Genomic DNA, 21,279 nt, shown 5'->3' with positions numbered 1-21,279 from the left:
AAATGGCACCCTCAAGATTAGTATTTCAGCAGCCTTAAAGAATATTAAATAAATATGTAGCTATTTATATAGTAATGGCATTGATCAAGTTACATATCTTAGAAAAATATAGAAATGCACCTATTTAGTAATTCATTCATTTTACAAAGAATGTACAGGTAAGAATATTTCTGCAACCAAAAAGTGCGAGGATCAGTCGTAAGCCACTTTTTTTCAACCCCACTATAATTGGCTGTTAAATGAATGGCTATAAATTGAGGGCTCTCGCTAATTCTTTACAATGAATCTGAGTTAAGATAATCTTTGAAAATTTCATTGAAAATTGAAACGCAGATTTAATCTGAAAGGCACAGTGTGGGACAATTAATAAATCATCAGACAAATTATCTGTATATGAAAGCACCTGCAAATAAGTACCTGCACCTGCTTCCATGGGCAGCCTGAAATTTAAAACTGAAATTGATTGATTGCTTATGTGCTATCAAGTCATTGTCATCTCTTAGTGATCACATAAGTAGATTTTCTTCATGGGTACAGATTGCTAAATTCCAAAACATGGCAAATTTGGCTTTCAGATTACTACCACTTGAACAATTTATAGCCACTGGAAGGAAGGAAGGAAGGAAGGAAGGAAGGAAGGAAGGAAGGAAGGAAGGAAGGAAGGAGAAAGAAAAAGAAAAAGAAAGAAAGAAAGAAAGAAAGAAAGAAAGAAAGAAAGAAAGAAAGAAAGAAAGAAAGAAAGAAAGAAAGAAAGACAGTCTGATCGTGGATCTCAGCCAGTTATTTTTAAAGAACGTGCAGATTAACACAATGCCCTATTTGTCTTACAGCTTCTCAGCTAATGTTGAAAGTATACTACTTCTCTGCTTGAATTTGCATAAATCAATAGCAGCCATTGAGAGAATTAATTAATTGTCTTTACTGTAAACTATGGCAATGAATTCCATTTAATTCTGTGCTGAGTGAAAAAGACCATCCATTTGTATATCCTATATTTCTTGGATGACAGTAGGTTCCGTTATTACAGGAGACCGAGAAATACATTTTTCCAAACTAGATATGATTTTACTGATCCAACTGCCTTTTAAGAAAAATGATTAAAAGCCCCAACATTGTTGATAACCGTTACTCATAAAGAAGGTTATATAACTTCCCAATCCTTCTCATTTCTCTTTCCCATCTCTACAGTGTCGATTTCAAAATGGGGCATAATCCAGGTTCCAAATCTTGCTTCACATTTTAATAGGAAAAGCAGTAAGGTTTTAACAATTGTAATAATATGCTAATAATTTCAGTAGTCCCCACTCCGCATAAATAAAAATGGTTAAGAGAGACTGGAATCTCTGGTTCTCCTAGATTTTCTTTTGCTGGCATTTTATAAGTGCCCTCATAATGTCTGCTAGGAGTGCTTGCCTGTTGATAAATTGCTTGCATGGGAGGCAAAGAGTTATATACTACTAATTTATCAGAATCTTAGCTGCTACCTCCTTCACACACATCAGTACTTACCTAGCAGGAAGATCCTTATGGTCTTTATTTACTTTTGTCCTTTTTAATGGTAGGAGGTGAGCTGCTCAAACCCATCACTAGAATGCAACTCCCCAAATTGTTTATTTCCTCTGAAAACTTACGGGGACCATTTATGTTCCCGAGGCAGTCTTACAATGTATATAGGCTGATGCTTTATAGGTGGCACAAGAAACTTGCTAGATATTTTGGGAAAGATCCACAGTACATTCAAATTCCTCAGGCTAACCCATCAGCAATGCGGTTATAGATGGTAGCATGAATGAGCTAGACCCGTGATGGTGAACCTATGGCACGCATCCCAGAGGTGGCATGCAGCGCCCTCTTTGTGGGCACGCGAGCCATCGCCACAGTTCAGCTCTGCCACACATGGGTGTGCGCCTCCCACCGGCCAGCTGGTCTTCGGGTCTCTGCCCCGCATGCGTGTGGGGATGGGGTGTGTGTGTGGGGGCCCTGCTCACACATGCACGGGGAGGCAGGAGGCATGCATGGGGCTGCACGCGTATTGCATTTGGGGGGTTAAGTGCACGCACATTCACACGTGCACGCGTGCGCTTTGGGCACTTGGTCCGGAAAAGGTTAGCCATCACTGAGCTAGACTATTCTTCAAAAGGAGCCCCCCCCCCCCCCCCGGGTTTACAAAAATGACGTTTGATTTCTCAGGAGAAATCTAAGGGAAATCTTCCCCTTCTAACACTTGTAGAAACTCTGGCAAAGGTAGTAATCTTGAATAATGTCAAGTTATTAAACCACATAACACTTTGTTGACCTGTGTCTTGACATATTTTAACATTTGGTACAAGTTACTTCTTCCAAATTAAAATGTTTCAATATTGGAAATCAGAAACTTATTTGCAGTTTATAGAAATTGAGGCCATTCTTTTTTCTTGTTTTCTTTTAAGTTATGATACCATCATATTATAAAGCTAGAATAATCCATTCTAGCTTTATCCATTCTAGGTTTGTTTGTTTTTACCTAAATTACTTGATGCCTTAGGTTAGTTTGCTTGAACTTCTTCTTAGTTTCAAATAACATTAACCTTAAAAATAAAAGAAAAATCTCTTTGTTTTAGGGAGTAACTGGTGCTTTGGCAGTTTTGATGAAGGATGCAATTAAACCAACATTGATGCAGACTTTGGAGGTGAGTCTAGTCCTCTGTAATCCAAAACTTCATTTCTTTCTTCATAAATCTAAATTGCCAGCATATGTTTTAAAGTATTTAACATGTTAAGGGTACGCTCATTGCTATTCATCCCCTAGAAAAATGGGGTTCACTCACAGAACAAATTCCCCATCCCACATATTGCCCAAGTCTGTACCAATGGCTTCTGGGATCATAAGAGTGATGAGGCCAAAGATGGCTGGGAAATGAAAAGGAAGTCTTTAAAATGAAAAGGAAGAGTTACCCAAAGCTGCTTTTTCAAAAGGCAATTGGACTTTCTTTGTTTTTCCTCAAAGACATTTCACTTCTCATCCAAGAAGCTTCTTCTGAAAAACTGAAGAATTCTTCAGAAAAATTCAGCTTCTTCTGAATTTTTATTCAGCTTCTTCTGAAAAATTGTTCAGAAGAATTCTTAAAGAATTCTTGGAGAAAAATTCTGAATAAGCTTCTTCGGTTCAGAATTGAAGGAGCTTCTTGAAGAAGTGAAATGTCTTCAAGGAAAAACAAAGAAAGTCCAATTACCTTTTGAAAAAGCTCCTTTGAGACAACCATGACCTGGATGACTGAGAATCTCCACCAACATTCTTCAGTGTGTCAAGAAAATCTGACGTTTGATCACATGACATTAGATTATTCCTGAATGTGCAAATGATTACACTGCATGACATTACCACTTTTATTTTTTATTTTTTATTTTAAATTTTTATTGACATAACACAAAACATAAATATACATACATACAAACAAACATACTATACATAAACAAACTAAACATTAAAATCAAGTATAATACCTGAACTTTGATAATAGAGTTATCACAGTAATTAAATATTTGTATATCTAAATATGTATATCTTTCATTATATAACGATATTTATTTGACGATATTCAATTCCATTTTCTCATTTTTGTGTTCTTGGGTGGTATTCCCTTATTTTATCTTCTTATTCTCTAGCCAATCATACCATTTGTGCCAAATTAAATAGTAGTCTGTGTCTTCCTTTTCCTGTATTTCCTTTGTCAGTCTGTCCATCTCCGCGCATTCCATTATTTTTTGTATTATCCACTCCTCTGATGGCATGTCTTCCAGTTTCCATGTTTGTGCGAAAGTGATTCTAACTGCTGTCAAAATGTGTATTATCAAGTATTTTATTTCTTTTTTGTAGTCTTTTGTCAGTATTCCTAGTAGATATGTTTCTGATTGTCTGGAAAACAATCAAAAAACAACTGGAAGAAATTACCTCCCAGAAAGTGCCACTTTGACATTACCACTTTTAATATTTAATTTACAGCACACTAAAGTGAAAATCATTGTTTTGCTTCTGTGTTTTCACAAAAGGAATTATTATGGGTACTTATGTGTAATTTTATTCGTGTGTTTTTACTTTGCTTGTATGCTATTTATTCTTAAAAAGCTGAGCATAGCTAATAGTGTTGAAATAATAATCTGAACCCTTAGTTGCATAAACAAAATAAAACATAAAAAACTAGGAAATACAAATACCATTTGCCTGCAAAACCCATCTTCAGTTATAGCACTCCTGCTGTGTCTGGAAGAACAAGTTCAAGATTTTTCTTCAGCAAGAGGGTTGAAACTGAGCAAATTTTATTGGGATGCTGATCCAAAAAGCAGTTATATTGAAAATGACTGCTTTAGAGGCCTGACAACTGACAGTCTCATACAGATGGGATCAGAAAGGAATTGAATTTATTTAATCTGGTTGGATGGGCAGATAAATACAGGAAAAGATGGTCCAGGTCCAGAGTCAAATAGGACATTAAAAATGACAACCAGCACCTTTAATCACACCGGGCACCAATGCATCTCCTGAAGCAATGAAAAGTGAAGCATCCAAGCAATGTTTGCCCAGGCTACCATATTTTGGACCAGATATAGCTTCCAAAAGAGCATCTTTGTAGAATATGTTATGGTACTTGAAATAGAAGATAAGTAGGGCATGATTGACCCTGAACAGGTCCTCTTGGTCCAGGAATAGTTGCAAATGGAACACAGTTTGTAGCTGTGCAAATGCCCTCCAGCCACAATTGTCGTTTGTTCTTCAAGTAGAAGCTTTGAATCTAGGTGAACCTCCAGTGTGTAGATAACCCCTGAGTGCGAGAGTATAACCCCATTCAGATGGAATTTCTCTGGGATCATACGATTCTATCTTGGAGGATTTAAAATGGCTCCTCCCCCAGAAGAAGGATCCTGGTTCCCATCCCCAAGCACAACCAATTTGCTTTCCATGTTGTACCCCATCTGAAACCTGAAGAGAGCTCTAGAGACAGCAAATTATTTAAGGATCTAATTAATGTGCTACTTCTAGAGCTGTCTGCAGGTGCAGTTTCTCTCAGAGGAATTTTACATCAATTGAATCAGTTGAGAACCCCACAGATCTAAGAGTCAAAAAGAGTTAGCAGGTAATTACATTTTTACTTTCTATCTGTGAAATTCAATGTATATACCCAAAGCAAGAAGATTCATTTTATTCTGTGATGTTTACTCCCATTTAAGAAAGTATACATTATAGCCTGGTGTTCATGGTCTAATTTTAAAAAGCTGAGTTATGACAATGAGTTGATTAAAGGAGATGGCTTAGTTGCAGTTCACAGCAGCTCTGTACAAAGAGAACCAGATGATGGCGAGGCTGCAGTTATGGATTATAGAGTAAGATAATGAATTCTACACATTAATAATGAAATTGTTATGATGTAACTCAGTAAGTGAACCTGGATTTACTACAAGAAAGTTTAATTATGTGTTTAGGGACTGTGTTTAATAACACGCCACATACTGAAATACGACACAATCATAACATGGGATTGCTCTAGAATAGGGGTCAGCAACCTGAGGCTCGGCAGCCACATGTGGCTCTTTCACCCCTCTGCTGCGGCTACCTGTCACTCAAAATCTACGATCTGGAACGAGCTCCCCCCGGAGATACGGAGGATTCCGGATCTGCGTACCTTCCGTCGCGCGCTTAAGACGTTTTTATTCCATCAAGCTGGCCTGACCTAAACTTTTCCTCTTTTTAAATGGAATTTTAAATTTGGTTTTAATTTATTGGGGTTTTAAAATGTCTCAGCCAAATTTATTTAATTAGTTTTATCTCTATTTTAAATTTTGTATCTATATGTTTTATTTTATGGCTGTTCACCGCCCTGAGTCCTTCGGGAGTAGGGCGGTATACAAATTTAATAAAATGAAAAAAAATAAAATGAAAATGTGCATCACAACCACCAATGTGCGACATCCGCAGGCACACAGTTTATTGAGCTTTTCAGCCTTCGGTAGGCCAACCATGGATAAATCCAAGAAAAGAAAAGTTTCAGAACTTTCAGAAGAAAACAGAACGTTTAATTCAACTACATTTTGTGGCTGCTCAAGAAATAGTCAGGCATGGGAAGGGTTTTGTGGCTCTCGGTGTTTTGTTTTCTGTGAGAAACGGATCCAAATGGCTCTTTGAGTGTTTAAGGTTGCAGACCCCTGCTCTAGAAGATTGCTTGTATTATATCAGTAAAAAGATTGATTATATTATACCAATATACTACCTCCTTATTCATGTCAGTTGTTTTACAACTTCATGTTTTAAAATTTAACATAAAACGATTGCTCTCTTGTTCTTAATGTCACATCGATTTAAACTTTAGTAGAGAATTCAATATGTCTATCTGTCCTTATGATTTTCTTCTAGGGTACTCCAGTTTTTGTGCATGCTGGACCTTTTGCAAATATTGCACATGGCAATTCTTCAGTTTTGGCAGACAAGCTTGCCCTGAAATTGGTCGGCAAAGAAGGATTTGTAGGTGAGAAAACTAATATTATTTTAGCATACTGCTGTAGGTCTGGAACAGTTTAGTCTGAAATGTATTCTTAGGAATGAATGCCCAACTATGTATTATCTAACAGCATTTGTTTGTGAAATTTTTAGTTTGATTTATTTATTTATTTTGGATTCTATATTAAAAACATTAAAATGCTGCTGACATTAGAGACAGTAAAATTAATGTCATTAAAACAGTTTTCATAGTGGCATGGAATACACATTAAAGAAATACTTTTTAAACACTTCCGTAGTGCTCCAGAGCAAACCAGATGAAAGGAGGACTGTGAATTCCACTGTTTCATGTAGTCTTAGTGAAAGGGAAGATAGTATCTCTGCTTAGATAGGTGTTTTCAATTAATGATAGCTCATAGGCCTTGTTTTCTGGAAACCAAGGCATTCTCTGCTCTGTTCAGGTAAATATAGGGGGGGGGGGAATCCATTCTGATATCACAATGAATTGGTTAGTAAAAACAGCTCTGAATCCTAGGATCACAATATTAGGAGAGACTTCAGAAGTCATTTTGTGCAACTTCTTTCCGAATGCAAGATCTGCTAACACATTTCAGACAGGTGACTCTCCAGCCTCTATTTGAAGATCTCCGATAAAAGGGAACCTACCTATGTCTGAGACAATCTGGTTCACTGATGACAGCTCCTACCATTCAGAAATGTCTCCTTACACCTAGTCTAAGGGGCGTGGTGACTTAACAGTTAAGACTCTAGGCCCGTGATGGCGAACCTATGGCACAGGTGCCACAGGTGGCACGTGGAGCCATATTGGTGGGCACGCGAGTGTTGTCCTAGCTCAGCTCCAGCGTGCATGTGTGCACCAACCAATTGATTTTCAGGCCTTCTGGTCCCACTGGAAGTCAGGAAACTGGCTGTTTCTGGCCTCCGGAAGACCTCTGGGGGGATAGGGAAGGCTGTTTTTGCCCTCCCCAGGCTCCTAGAAAGCCTCTGGAGCCTGGGGAGGGGGGGAAAATGGGCCTACCAGGCCCACCGGGCCATCGCGTGCCAAAAGCAGGGGGAAGTATGGGGGTGGTGGTGTCACGAGCACATGCGCGGGAGGGCAGGGCGCATTGAATTATGGATGTGGGCACACACACACGCGACCCATCCACCCAGCTCTCCCTACTTTTGGCACGCGATGGCAAAAAGGTTAGCCATCACTGCTCTAGGCCTTGTCGACCAGAAGGTCAGCAGTTGGAGACCTGAGCTCTGCACAGCGGGGTGAGCTCCCATTCTTGCCCCATCTCCTGCCAACCTAGCAGTTCGAAAGCAAGCAAATGCAAGTAGAAAAATAGGTACCACTTCAGTGGCAAGGTAACAATGTTCTGTGCGCCTTGGTGTATAGTCATGCTGGCCACATGATTATGGAAATGTCTTCAGATAACGCTGACTCTCTCAGCGTTAATAAGTTAAGAAGTGAAGATGATCACTGCCCCCTAAAATCGGGCACAAATGGTCAGGGGAAACCTTTACCTTTACCTTACACTTGCCTAAATTTGTTTCCCTATGAATTCTTTCTGGTCCTGTCCAGAAGTCTATTCTACAATGGATCAATGACCTGATTCTGCATAATCAATTTACAATGTTTTTAATTTAAACATGGCAGATAACTTCTCTGGAATAGATCTTTCCATTAGTAAGTCTCCCATACACAGACACACACACACACACACACACACACACACACACACACACACACACACCTGAGATAGCTTTCCTAGGATGCCTGATGCCTCCTGTTCTAATTCTCCCAGGTTTTCTAATGTTCCTTGATGCTTTAGGCTTTCAACTAGTTTTATGTCTGGTGTTTTTAGCCTCTGCTGCTTTTAGCAGCTTTTTTAATTGACACTGTTTTATTACGTGTTTCTATTGATTTTAGCTATGTTTTACTGCATGCCACTCTGAAAGCTCATTCTATATGTATCTGCAACAATCTGTACTGATAATTTGTAGATGCCTGCTATGAACTGTGGGTTTACTTATTTTGCTGGCATAAAATATTTATTGGTTTAAGCTAAGAAGAGAAAATAATAACAAGGTAAATCATTCTGCAACTATTTTGAATTCCCAGTGAATTCCTGATTTACTAAGTTGTTCTCTGGGGCTTTTCCCTAACATAGTGAGATATTTCTTTATTAAAAAAAATTCAGATGAGTGGATTCACACTTGAAACAAATACGATAAATTAATTCTTCTTTTGGAACTGAAAGTAAAATATATTGGCTCTTAGTATCCGTGTTACTGAAACACTTGCAATTATTTCACTCTTGTAAAGTCTGTTGGAATAGTCTGTAACTAAAGAATAGTGATGCCATGAATCAAGAACAGGAATAGACATATCAATGAAACCAAATAAAAACAGAGAATGAGTCACTGAATAGAGAATATAGGTAACTGTATTGTATTTTATCTTGACCGGTTTGCTTTTTATCACAACCTTTGTCAAGGGGAGCATATGACAGATTTAATTATTTTAATGTAGACTTTAATATATGAAGGGTGTTGTATTGTTTAGTATATATAAAACATACAAAGATCCATAACTTCTCCTCTTCCCCTGATTCCTTTGGCACACAGACTTTTTCTGTTATTATGATAGCAGATAACTGGATAACTTTTGGCAAACTTTTTAAGCATTGTAAACATAAGTAGGACGGAGCCTTTATCGGCTGTCCAAATAATTTATTTGCTTTATGATACAGTTAAATTGGTCATTGAAATAAAATACCTCATGGTAGTTGCTGAGCTATCTATGTAGCATGCATACAGTTTATTATGCCTATCCACACTCCAAAGTCCACAGCAGGTTTATAAATTCCCTTGTAAAAAAAAAAACTGCAGCCTCAATGTTTAAGTGAAATGGATGCTATCCAAAACATTCTTATAAATGTAAAGGGATTTGCTGTATTTCTTTTGTGATGGCCCTTTCTCCAAAAAAGGAAACAAAATCTCAGTTCTTTAGCTGTAAACCCCTTTTGGCAACCTAAGCACAAGTCTTAATATTTGCATTGTCCCAAGTTGTTTATAGCTGTTTGTGTTTGCCTGACTTCACAGAAAATTCACTATGCGATAAGTGTTCCAGAGAGAGTTGCACTCAGACTCCTAGCTATAATACATTGTACTGTAGCAGTGCCTCTCTACTATTTCTTTTTCTAATTAAGAAAATATCTAATGCTTTCTTACCATTATTTTATCTTAAGTTAAGTTTTATTTTCCTGGGTTTTGGATCAAATATTAATTAAGAATTTTGTGTAAGGAGAATCATTGCTCTTAGTATTTAGCTGCAATTTAATCTCACTTCCAGATAATAGGTGGTATGAAAAAAAACCCCTATAATTTACAGAAAGATAGCACTGCAATGTTGATGAAGAGTACTATCTCCCGTCCAATAAGTGATTTTAATTATTATTAAAAATACACATAAATGTAATAGGTAAAAAACCCTCAAGATTGGAAGACTTTCTTTTGTCTCTGTAATATGTTAATGAACCTTAAACTTGAAAGTCATTTCCACGTGGCCCACAAAATTCAGGCAAAAATCCTACCCTTCCTTAAACTCCATTGATCAGACTCTTGTGTCTACTGAGAGGATTTGGTTCTGAGGGGAGAGGATTTGGGAAGTAAAAATAAATTCAGATTCAGGAAGATGTATTTCCCATATATTTCCTTGCTCCCTGGACATGTCCTCAGAGGTGGTCACTATTCAGGCTGTTTTAAAAATCCTATTTCAGGATTTAGCTTTCTCTTGGGGAAAAGATGTATTTCTATGCTCTGTAGCAACTGGTCATGTAAGCAGAGGCAGGAAATCATGTCTCTCGGTAAGACAGTACGCTAAACCTTTTAGAAGAGGTTGGTTAAATGTTTAGCCTACTTACTGTAGCTATCAGTTGTGTACAGCTATTAAAATTGATGCCAGCCACATATATCTGAGGAAGATGGGCAATTAAGAAACATGAAGTATGTATGTATTTATGTATGTATGTATGTATAAATACTAAGAATTGTGAAAAAAAGGGAAATTGAAGGAATGTAGAATTTATTTTTCTCTGTATTCTATTTTCTATCCTTATTCGAATTGTTGGTCCTTAAGAAACAATGTAGTGTTGGAGGGACCAGTTTAGAAACAATATATCAGAAAACAATAGAAAAGATTGCAAACGAAGAAAGAAAACATAGAATTTTATCTGAAGACTAGCAATTATTCATAAAGGCAGTGGTTTATTTTCTTCTGTTTCTTTGTCATCCACTTCCCTAATAAGTCATGAGCAAATGTCTGCAAATAATTATTTCTTTTAGGAAATAATCTTTCTAGGATACAGGACTATAATTTGGAATTACATCATACTTTAAACAAAGATTTCCCAAACGGCCTTATCAGGCCAAACACCATAAAAAGCTGGATTATTCCTTGAAAAAAATGTTAATAACTGGGTTTCTTGAGAGACAAAAAAAGAAGGCCATAGCTTGATGTTTCCTGTGAAAGAGTGCTATTACACGCTAATGTTACTATTGTATGGATTAATTTCCAGGAGAATATCCCTGGCAATCAGTGGTTACATGTAGACTTGTTTACTTAAAACACATAATCGATCACCTCCATTTTTAAGACTCTGAAAAGTTGCTTGATTGTGGAAGTAATATACAAAGCAATAAAATAACATAAAGTTTTCATCTCCTTGATGTTGCCTTAGCCCAGATCTTATACTCCGGAGTGGCACTATCGATAACAGTAGGACCGATGCCAATGTAACCATTAGCACAGTGATGTAGAGGAAGTGAATCTTTGGGCTAATTTCCAAAAGTCTATTTCAATGAAATCTCATCTCTAAGAAATAAAATGCAAACTCATAGATTTAAACAAAGAATATAAGGAGGAAAACAAGTTTAATACTATATGTATGTGTGCTATTGTACACTCAGCAAGTGTATGTTTGTTTACATATCACATTTATGATTTATTTACTTTTCTATGTGTATGCTGCTGTTTATAAATGAATGTAGTGGAAAAGATGAGCCCGTAAAGGGAAAGGCTGATTCTCAAACAGGGGTGGGCTGCTGGGGGTTTGCAGGGCTTCGGGAGAACTTCTAGCTAAGATTCTGTGCAGTTTGGAGAACCCCCAAATCCCACTCCTGGCTGGCCCCGCCCACCCCTCCCCTCCCAGGAGTCCCCATGCAGCCTGTTTTGGATGCAGGTAAGTGCAGGGTGTGCATGGAGGCTCAGGAAGGGCGAAAAATGGGCCTACTGGAAGTTCGGGAACGGGCCTTCAGAGCCTGGGGAGGCCCTTTTTGCCCTCCCGGAGGCTCAACAAAAGCCTCTGGAGCCTGACAAGGTGCAGGAGGCTGACTAGGCCACGCCCACCATGGCCACGCCCACCCAGGAACCAGGCAGAGAACCCCTTGCTAAATTCTTTGAAGCCCACCCATGGTTTCAAATCTCTCTTACACAAAGCACATTAGGTCTTCACACCCAGTTCCTGCTTCCTGCGTGGGTTAACGGCTTTGTAGTACCTGCTGCCGCTAGTTGTCTAGAACACCCATCTAGCATCTCCCCCCTAATCCCAGTGTGTGAGAGAGGAAGAGCTCTCAGAGTTTGTGCTGCCCTCCTATTGATTGCTAGGTCACAGATACAAAGGTTAGCATTGTTTTAATAATGCGACCTCCTGGCCTTAATGATATGGGACTAGACATTTCAGCTTTTCATCCCCTCCTTTGTAGGCAGACCAATATGCAAAATCAGTTATGCAAAATCAGACTTTACATATAACTTAAATAAATACAGGAAAACATAAAAGTTAGTTTATGTTAAAAACACAAAAGTTAGTATACAAAAAATCAGAAGATGACCCTCTTCAAAAAAGAAAAAAATATTCTAGGGAGGAATCAGAGTAGACATACCCCAGAGTAGAAAGTTTTTTTCTGGCTGAACAGCTGTAAACCTAAGCACCACTGGTTTAAATGGGTAACACTAGGAACCTGTGAAGAATCCTGTGTTGTATTGAGACATGAAAATAACTTGGAAGGTCAGGAACTGTCAAATCCTTTTCTGGACTAAGCTTGGGAAGATAGAAAGGTATGGAAAACACCTATTTATTTATTTATTTATTTATTGGTTGGTTGGTTGGTTGGTTGGTTGGTTGGTTGGTTGGTTGGTTAGTTCAATGTATATGCCGCCCTTTTCCGGACACTCAGGGCGGCTTACAATGCGTTAAGCAATAGTCTTCATACTTTTGTATATACCTGCTTAGTAGAGCTTTCGGTCCCCCCCTAAGCCTAGTCACCTATCAGGTGATTATCACAATAATCTTATCTGTCTGACAGTCAAGGCATCCTCAATAAAACTAAAGTCTCAGTTTAGTCAAAGCCTGAGGCTCTGCAAGGAAGAAATTGGGGCCATCTAGGAGTTCTGAAGACAAATGGGGAAGACGTAGTCGAAGCTGACAGGCCCAAACAAAACAATCTTATTCTTTTCAATATTCAGCTTAAAGCAATGGGAGATCATCCAAGAGGTGCTAGTAAGACTTGTATTGTTGCAGCTGACCATGCATTGTTAATGAAGGTCTCCAGAAAAACCCACAGACTTGAGCATTATGATTGTAATCATAATAACAAGATCTGATCCTGAATCAACACACCCAAGAATATAAAAACAATCTTACAGATTTCATGCTATAGAAGGCTTTCTAGGATAGGTCCATCCTTGGAATTGTGCCAGGGGAAAAATAAGTTTTCTTACTGTAGTTCAGGCTGCACAATAATAGACAAATTGAGTTTATTTCACAGTTTAGTCTCCTGTGAGAACATTTTTCAAAGTGTATAACAACAGCAGCTGTTACATTCCCCGCCAGCTTGCAAAGATGCACGCTGCATAACAAAAGCAAAGTCACAAGACAGAAGGGTTTCCCTAAAAATTAGCAACATTCTAGTGTATGCCAAGTGTTTTTAAAACCTCTTGAAGTTTGTCATATAAAAAAATTAATTACCTTTTCCTTTTCAATATTTGTTTTCACTTGTGACCTTTACAAAAAATTGATGTGTCAGAGTGTGAATATTCTACTCTGTACATGTCTGGTTCCAAATATTGATCATCACCATATCTCATTATAATTTATAGACTTAATGTACAAAGCGTCTGTCTGTCTGTCTATCTGTTTTATATAGCCTCACTAGAAGTGCCTCTGGGCAGTCTACAACAATAAAATAAAAATATGAAATAAATATTATAAAAACAATCATTGTAACTGGGACCCATCAAATGTAGATCCCTTGAAGATGGTACCTGCAGCATGCCCTCTCTGCCGAATCTAAGGAAACAGGCTGACATAGTAGGGAGAGGCATGCCCTCCCATAGCATGAAGGGTTTTAAAAATAAAAATCAGCAACTTGAATTGGATCCAGAAACAATCTGGCAGCCAGGGCATCTCGTGGAACAGAAGTGCAACATATGCTGTTCTGGAGAGATACATATCATAACTTTCTGCACCACTGCATTCTGCATCAGCTGAAGCTTAAAGAACTAAATAGAAAATAGAGCTAATACAGAACTAATTCTGTATTAGCTCTGTATTACTAATACTGATGGGCAAAATATACTAATTTTGCCCACCAGCCATGGGCAAAATATTCTAGATCCTTCCTTCCTTCCTTCCTTCCTTCCTTCCTTCCTTCCTTCCTTCCTTCCTTCCTTCCTCAATCAGATTTAGCATACTGTCAAAAGAGCTACTTCTAATAACTCATTCCTGTCAGTTCACAAAATAAAGGGATTCTCCAGTTCAAGTTAAATATGCAGGAGGCAGGAAATGGTACCAGTTGGCCCTCCTCCTCCCTTGCCTGATGTGTGCAATTTATCTTCATATAATAAGCAAAAGTGAAGGAGAATATTCAAGGGCAAATCAACCATTAATTGGGAAGCAGGTAGATATTCGTGAACAAGGCTAGACTCAGGCATGCATCTGAAATTCCATATGAACTGTCAAGACAGCAGTCTGTAGAGATTCTCAGTCATCCAGGTCATTCTCAGTCATCCAAAGGTGCTTTTTCAGGAGGCAACTGGACTTTCTTTTTTCTCAAGATGTTTTGCTTCTCATCCAAGTAGCTTCTTCAGCTCCTGTCAGAGCTGAAGAAGCTTCTTGGATGAGAAGCAAAATGTCTTCAAAGAAAAAGCAAGGAAGTCCAGTTGCCTCCTGAAAAAGCACTATTGGGATTGTCAAGATAGCAGTTTGGAGTTGGGAATCAGCTTTCTCATCCAACTACATTTCATTAGAGGATTAGTTCATCTTTATGGGTAATCTCTTGGAGCTCTGTAGTACCTGCTTCCATTTCACACAAAAAAAAATATTTTTGCTTGGGTAATTCTTATGACATCATTGAAAACTATGTAATATTCAATCTGGGAATGTTATGATGCCTCTCATTGTTTCCTATGTTGATATATTAACGCAAGGCTTCATTTTGCAGTTGAAACAGTAAGATATAATGATTACATGGCATAGAATAAATACTTTGTCCATAAAGTAAGGGGAAAACATAATTTACAATAAATATATGAAGAATCTCTTGGTGTTTGATTTCCTCCCCACCCAATGGCAATTGAGCCATCAAAACGTTGTATCACTTTGATTAAATCCAAATCACATATAATTATTAATCAACCACAACACCTTTTTGACAATGAGCTATGGAAAAACTGCCTGTAATTTACTGGAATGTGGATAAAATCTATCGTTTTAGGTCACATATTAATCCAACTATGAATTAACTTTGGACAATAATTTGAAGTTATTTTATGTATACATGAAAAGATAGATCAGGTGATGGTATAAAATAGTGACAGCCAAAATGATGCATTGGGGTTTGTTTCTCAAGAAAAATATATTTTAGGACTTATAGAATCATTTTCAAAGTTTCTTAACTCAAAAATTGCAACAACAACAAAAATTTCACCAATCAAGATCAGAGAAGAAGGAGCAAAATTGGACTAGGATAAGCAAACACTGATGGTAAATCCACTACAGGTAGTCCTCAATTTACGACCATAATTGAGCCCAAAATTTCCATTGTTAAGTGACATTTGTTAAGTGAATTTTGCCCCATTTTATGACCTTTCTTGCCACAGTCGTTAAGTGAATCACTGCAGTTGATTAGTTAGTAACCCGGTTGTTAAGTGAATCTGGCTTCCCCCATTGGCTTTGCTTGTCAGAAGATCTCAAAAGGGGATCACATTTTCTTGGAACGCTGCAACCATCATAAATATGAATTAATTGCCAAGCATCTGAATTTTGATCTCATGATCATGGAGATTCTGGAAAGGTCTTAACCAATGGTGGGCTGCTACCGGTTCGCCCCAGATCAGTAGCGACGGGATTTGAAACCCACTACAGGTCATAACTGTGAAAAATAGTCATAAGTCACTTTTTTCCATGCCATTGTAATTTTGTACAGTCACTAAACAAACTGATGTAAGCTGAGGACTACCGGTATACATAACTTGAAAACAAATATTGATGTGCCAGTTACTTGAACTGCTTTCTCAATTCTGTCTCTCCCTTTTTTTTCTCCAAAATACTGGTAGTTATTTTAAACCAAAAAGAGCTTCAGATGACAGTATATTCTAATGAGGAGAGGGTGTTTTGGTCCATCCTCTGTAATCATCCTCTAATTCCATACAGACACCGTCTCTCTATAATCCAGCTGCTATTCCTGGAAAGATTTGCTCATTTATTTCAGAATGTTGAATGATTTGAATCCTCAAACAGAATTCTATAAAGATAAAGTAATACCTGTAAATTATATATGTCTTTTTTCCTTCCAGCCCAGGCTTATATGATTTAAAACATGCCTTATAGGACCACGAGCATCTGAAATATATTAGAAATTTACTGAATAGAGCAAGTTTATGGAATCATTTGGAACACGTGGAAAGATCTGAGAGTACCACATTCCACAATTGCTCATTTAGGAAGAGATGTGGGGTCATGTTGTAAAAACATCTAGTTCATTTACCCTTGCTGTTCTAACCAAAAAAAAAAGTGGCATCCTTTCAGATGGATCTTGATCTATCCTGGTTTATTTTGGCAGCTGTTGTGTTTAGCGATGTGCTCTTTTACAAGAAACACTGAGCCTTGCTCCCCAACCAAAATGCCTTGGATCCCTGGGGTTAAAGTTCATGTGCTTCTGTAACTTTGAACTCCATAGTTTCCTTGCTGACAGCTGCAGGAGGAGAACTATGTTTACATCGTAGAATTATATGGCCACCAGCAATTCAGAATTTCCATTTCCTCTTGCATTGTTCTGGAATTTGGCGTCCACTATTCCATGTCCTAAAACTTAGCCTAGTGTGCATATTTTCTAGTGCTCTCTTCCAGTGTGCTTTTTTGGTTTTTATGTGTTGACCCTAAATGCTTACGATGCAAAGATTTGTTTTGTTGAAATCTACCTGTTTATGAGATTTTAATAGTAGATAATTTTCCTACCCGTTTCATTTTGTGTTCTTCCAGACAAAAACATCTGATTTTTTTTTAAGGTCTCTTGCTATGTTAATGTTGACTATTAGATTCAGACCCCATATGGAACTGTGTTGAGCTATAGCCTGATGGCAGCTTTCTTCTGCCTGTATATTCTGAGTTTTAGTTTATAATTTAGTAGTCTGTAAAAATATTTTCTAAAAGCATGTTCCATGTTAATAATTGCACCAAGAGCATGGGGATGTATATCATAAATGCTGAATTGTCAGAATGTCTTGAGTGTTTTTTTTTTAATTCCCCAGATAATGTAAGTGGGATTATATGCATTCACATATGTTATCTACTTTAGTGAAAAGAAAAATAAAGGCATTTCCTTTAATTTGTCTTTCCTCCCTCATCTTATATATCAGTCTCGTTATCTCTCTCTCTCTCTCTCTCTCTCTCTCTCTCTCTCTCTCTCTCTCTCTCTCTCTCTCACACACACACACACACACACACACACACACACACACACACAGACACACGGGTGAGGGGAGGGAGAGAGAGAGAGAGCTTCCTTAAAGGATTCTAATAACTGAGATAACCCAATGGCAGGAGTCAAATGTAGTTTTCATTCTTGTTGTTACTCCACAAGAGAGCTCTTGTGGGCCTCAAGAGCCTTCTTTTGGAACTATGATTTTTATTTACACAAAGGATACTCCTTCTATTTCACACTCTACTCCTGGAAAGCAAAGAGGATGGTGTGAGAGCCAAGCTGACCTAATAGGCTTGCTTTGGTTTCTTCTCCTTATATGTAGAATTACGCATAGTATGAATGCCTGGAGAGCTTTATACAAACACAGAGCCTTGAAATAGAACATTTATTTAGTTATATCTACATAACTAGCCTCCAGAGTTACATGATTATTAAACAAAGACTAGTTGGAATCATTTTTGTCCTACTGGCCTCTATCTGGTTATATTTTCATTGGCACTCTGATTTGCCAGCAGGAAATAATACAAAAGTGATTGTGTTGAATATTTGAGCACAAACAAGGGTCAAAGTACATGGCTTTGGCACATGGTTTTATCTTTACATTTACTCTCTGTTTTATTTCCTTTGCAGTTGGTTACCTTCATCCTAGTGGCCTTTACACTGCATCCTGTTTCCTTCCTCTCCCACTAGTCAGAGTGTCTGTAGTCCTGATTTTGTGTTTGTCAGACTTATGATGTTTTCAGTCCCCAGATTCATTGCATGAAATATTTCTGATGCTTTGTACCTCAGTTTTTCCCAATTCAAGCGAAAGTAAATGAGGAAACAAAAAAGTGGGTAATAATATAAAAAGATATAAATGTGGATTGGCTGTCTGGATTTTTTTTTACCCCAAATCTTATATTCATTTGTTTTCTAGAAATAACTGAATTTTAAAATGTGCAGTAATAATGTTTTCTTTAAATTATATATGGGAAATAAGTAAATATCAGTTCACTGATGAACCATAAGCAAATTTTCCTTGATCATATAATGGCAGTTACTTACTTACATAGAATACTAGTCCTATGGTTCGATATCTGATCCATATTACTTAATTAGGTTTCAGCTGTTAACAGCTATTTTAATCATGCTATTTTTAATCATACTTTTTTAAACGTATCCATGGCTTAGGACCTGGGTATATACGAGATCGCCTTCTGCCACCGGTAACCTCCCACCGGCCAATATGCTCCCACAGAGAGGGACTCCTCAGGGTACTGTCGGCCAAACAATGTCGACTGGCGACACCCAGGGGGAGAGCCTTCTCTGTGGGGGCACCTGCCCTCTGGAATGAGCTGCCCCTAGAGGTGCGTATGATCCCTGACCTGCGTACCTTCCACCGCGCCCTTAAGACTCTTTTGTTCCAACAAGCCGGGCTGGCTTAATATGAATTTTAAATCGGGTGTTTGTTAGCTTTTAAACTTGTGGGCCAAATTTTATATATTCGTTTTAAATTGTTTTTAAATTTTGTGAGTTTATATGTGTTTTAATATGGCTGTACACTGCCCTGAGTCCCTTGGGAGAAGGGCGGTATAGAAATTTAATAAATTCAATTCAATTCAATTAGCCTGTTTTTAAAAGAATATAATCTTGATGGAGGAATAAGGAAGGAAAAAACAGAAACCCAGTCCTGGGAAAGTATGAGAAAAAAACTCAAAATAACACTGCTTTGAATCTGTTTGGTATAAAATGGAGTGGAAAGAAAATCTGACAGGCTTTCAAGATTCTGTTGTGATATCCTACAATAATAAACAACTTTCCCGTAATCTGTTTCCTGAACTGATCTGCCTTAAAAGGCTGACATTGTTTTTACGACAGTTTCTTCCTACTGCTTTCTATATATTATGCAGTGTATAATCCTGATGAGGATTAGAATTCTTTGCGTATGGGTATGGGTTGATCGGTAGGTGAGTCAAAATCGGCAGGATGGCAGACAGAGCAATCACAGCCTATTCTGAAGATGCAATGTTGACACATGTACAAAAGAGGTGGGGTTTGCACTGTGAGGCCTCATCTGCCATTTTGCCAATTTTGAAGCTCCCCAAAAGTCCCACACACAGCAAGAATTCCATGATGTGGCTTTAGGTAAGATTCTCTCTTGGCCACAAGCCCTCAGCCATCAATATAAGACCTTTTCAGAGCTAATGTCGTGAAGTCTTCAGCAAAGACTAATGGGTTAGATCCATCCTTTGAACAGATGCATTAAAATTAGCTTTATTTATTTATTTATTTATTTATTTATTTATTTATTTATTTGTTCGATTTATATGCCGCCCTTTCTCCGGAGACTCAGGGCGGCTTGCAATGCGTTAAGCAATAGCCTTCATACTTTTGTATCTACCTGCTTAGTAGGGCTTTCGGCCCCCCCTAAGAGGTGTTCTTTTTTATACAAAGTCAGCTTATTGCCCCCACAATCCGGGTCCTCATTTTACCTACCTCGAAAGGATGGAAGGCTGAATCAACCTTGAGCCTGGTGAGATTTGAACTTGCAGTAATTGCAGGCAGCTGGTGTTACTTAACAGCGCTTTAGTCTGCTGCGCCACCAAGGCTCTTGGTGTATTAATAAGTCCCTGTGGTTTCAATAATTCTGTTTAAAACTTAACTAGATTCCAGCTGATATGTGAGACATACTTTTAAGGCAGTTTATCATGTGATCTTCGTGATCATGTGAAGATTTTCCAAACTGTGTGAAGATTTGGTAAAGCCTCTGACATGTGAAAGTGGACTGAAGTGGCAACCTTTGTGCAAAAGAGGTTTCTCAGTATGTAAAAAGAGTTTTCTAGTCTGGCCTTAATGATGAATGTACTTCTTCAGGTTGTAGCTGAAGAAGTACACAGAGTGATTTTTTTAAAAATCACTCTATGCAGGCTTGTTGTTTGGGGGGAGGGGAAGAGAGGATAAAAATCCATATATTTTTTTCTGAAGGAAAAGTGGGGTATAAATCTAAGTAAACAATAAATAACTATTTGCCCTAACTAATTATTTGGATGTATAATACCAAAACTACTCTAGTAACATGTTCATTTCAACAATTGGATGATGTTTTTCCCTTAGGAATGGGTACATGATATATGGGCATTGTGTAAATGTGTACAATACAAATGTTTTTTTAAGGCATTGATTGAAATTTCTAGCTTGGGAGACTCTCCCACTTTTCTTTAAAAATAAAAGCACTGCCTATTCCTGTGAAAACATGGTCATTCGTGATGAGGTGTCTGCATAGATGAAGCTACTTGTGTATATACTAAACTGTTATAGCCCTCAAAGAGCAGCATTTCCTGGGTTCACTGATCTACTCTAACTTAAATTAACCCTTTATTCCTAATAGTAACTGAAGCCGGTTTTGGTGCTGATATTGGAATGGAGAAATTCTTCAACATCAAATGTAGAGCTTCTGGCTTGATTCCCAGTGTGGTTGTGCTTGTGGCTACAGTGAGGGCTTTGAAGATGCATGGAGGGGGGCCAAATGTAAGTGTCTTTACCTCTCAAAGAAAACAGAGAATAAATCTTCAGAACTCCCTACTTTTTAAACCCCTTATCGTTTGAAATAAGTATAAACATTTCAGTTTTGGAACTGGTTGAAATGACTCCTGGTGCACTGCAAGCCAATTAACAGTCTCTCTCTCTGAATTGTCAAGAGACAATAGTTTTAGAGCTATTTAAAGGAAGGCTGTCTACACGATTTAAGAAGTTTAGGAAATGGAACGAAATCTGCTTGCTATTTTTTTACTTTTTTTTTTTTTTACCTACCCTTGAAATTCATCCTTCACATTGCGATA

General features: G+C 37.9%; 1 protein-coding gene across 1 annotated transcript in view; it reads left to right on the top strand.

The window, feature by feature from the left end:
- Nucleotides 1-21,279, top strand: part of MTHFD1L (methylenetetrahydrofolate dehydrogenase (NADP+ dependent) 1 like) — a 122,550-nt gene that overhangs the window by 55,312 nt on the left and 45,959 nt on the right. The window contains exons 19-21 of the mRNA XM_070932648.1: nt 2,601-2,669; nt 6,386-6,497; nt 20,829-20,968. Of these exons, the coding sequence (XP_070788749.1) occupies nt 2,601-2,669; nt 6,386-6,497; nt 20,829-20,968 (321 nt within the window). The remainder of the gene's footprint in view (nt 1-2,600; nt 2,670-6,385; nt 6,498-20,828; nt 20,969-21,279) is intronic.

This window comes from Pituophis catenifer, unplaced genomic scaffold, assembly GCF_029215685.1.
Source record: "Pituophis catenifer annectens isolate HBS135680 unplaced genomic scaffold, rPitCat1.0.hap2 SCAF_1, whole genome shotgun sequence".
Taxonomy (NCBI): domain Eukaryota; kingdom Metazoa; phylum Chordata; class Lepidosauria; order Squamata; family Colubridae; genus Pituophis; species Pituophis catenifer.
This window is presented reverse-complemented; position numbering and strand designations above follow the sequence as displayed.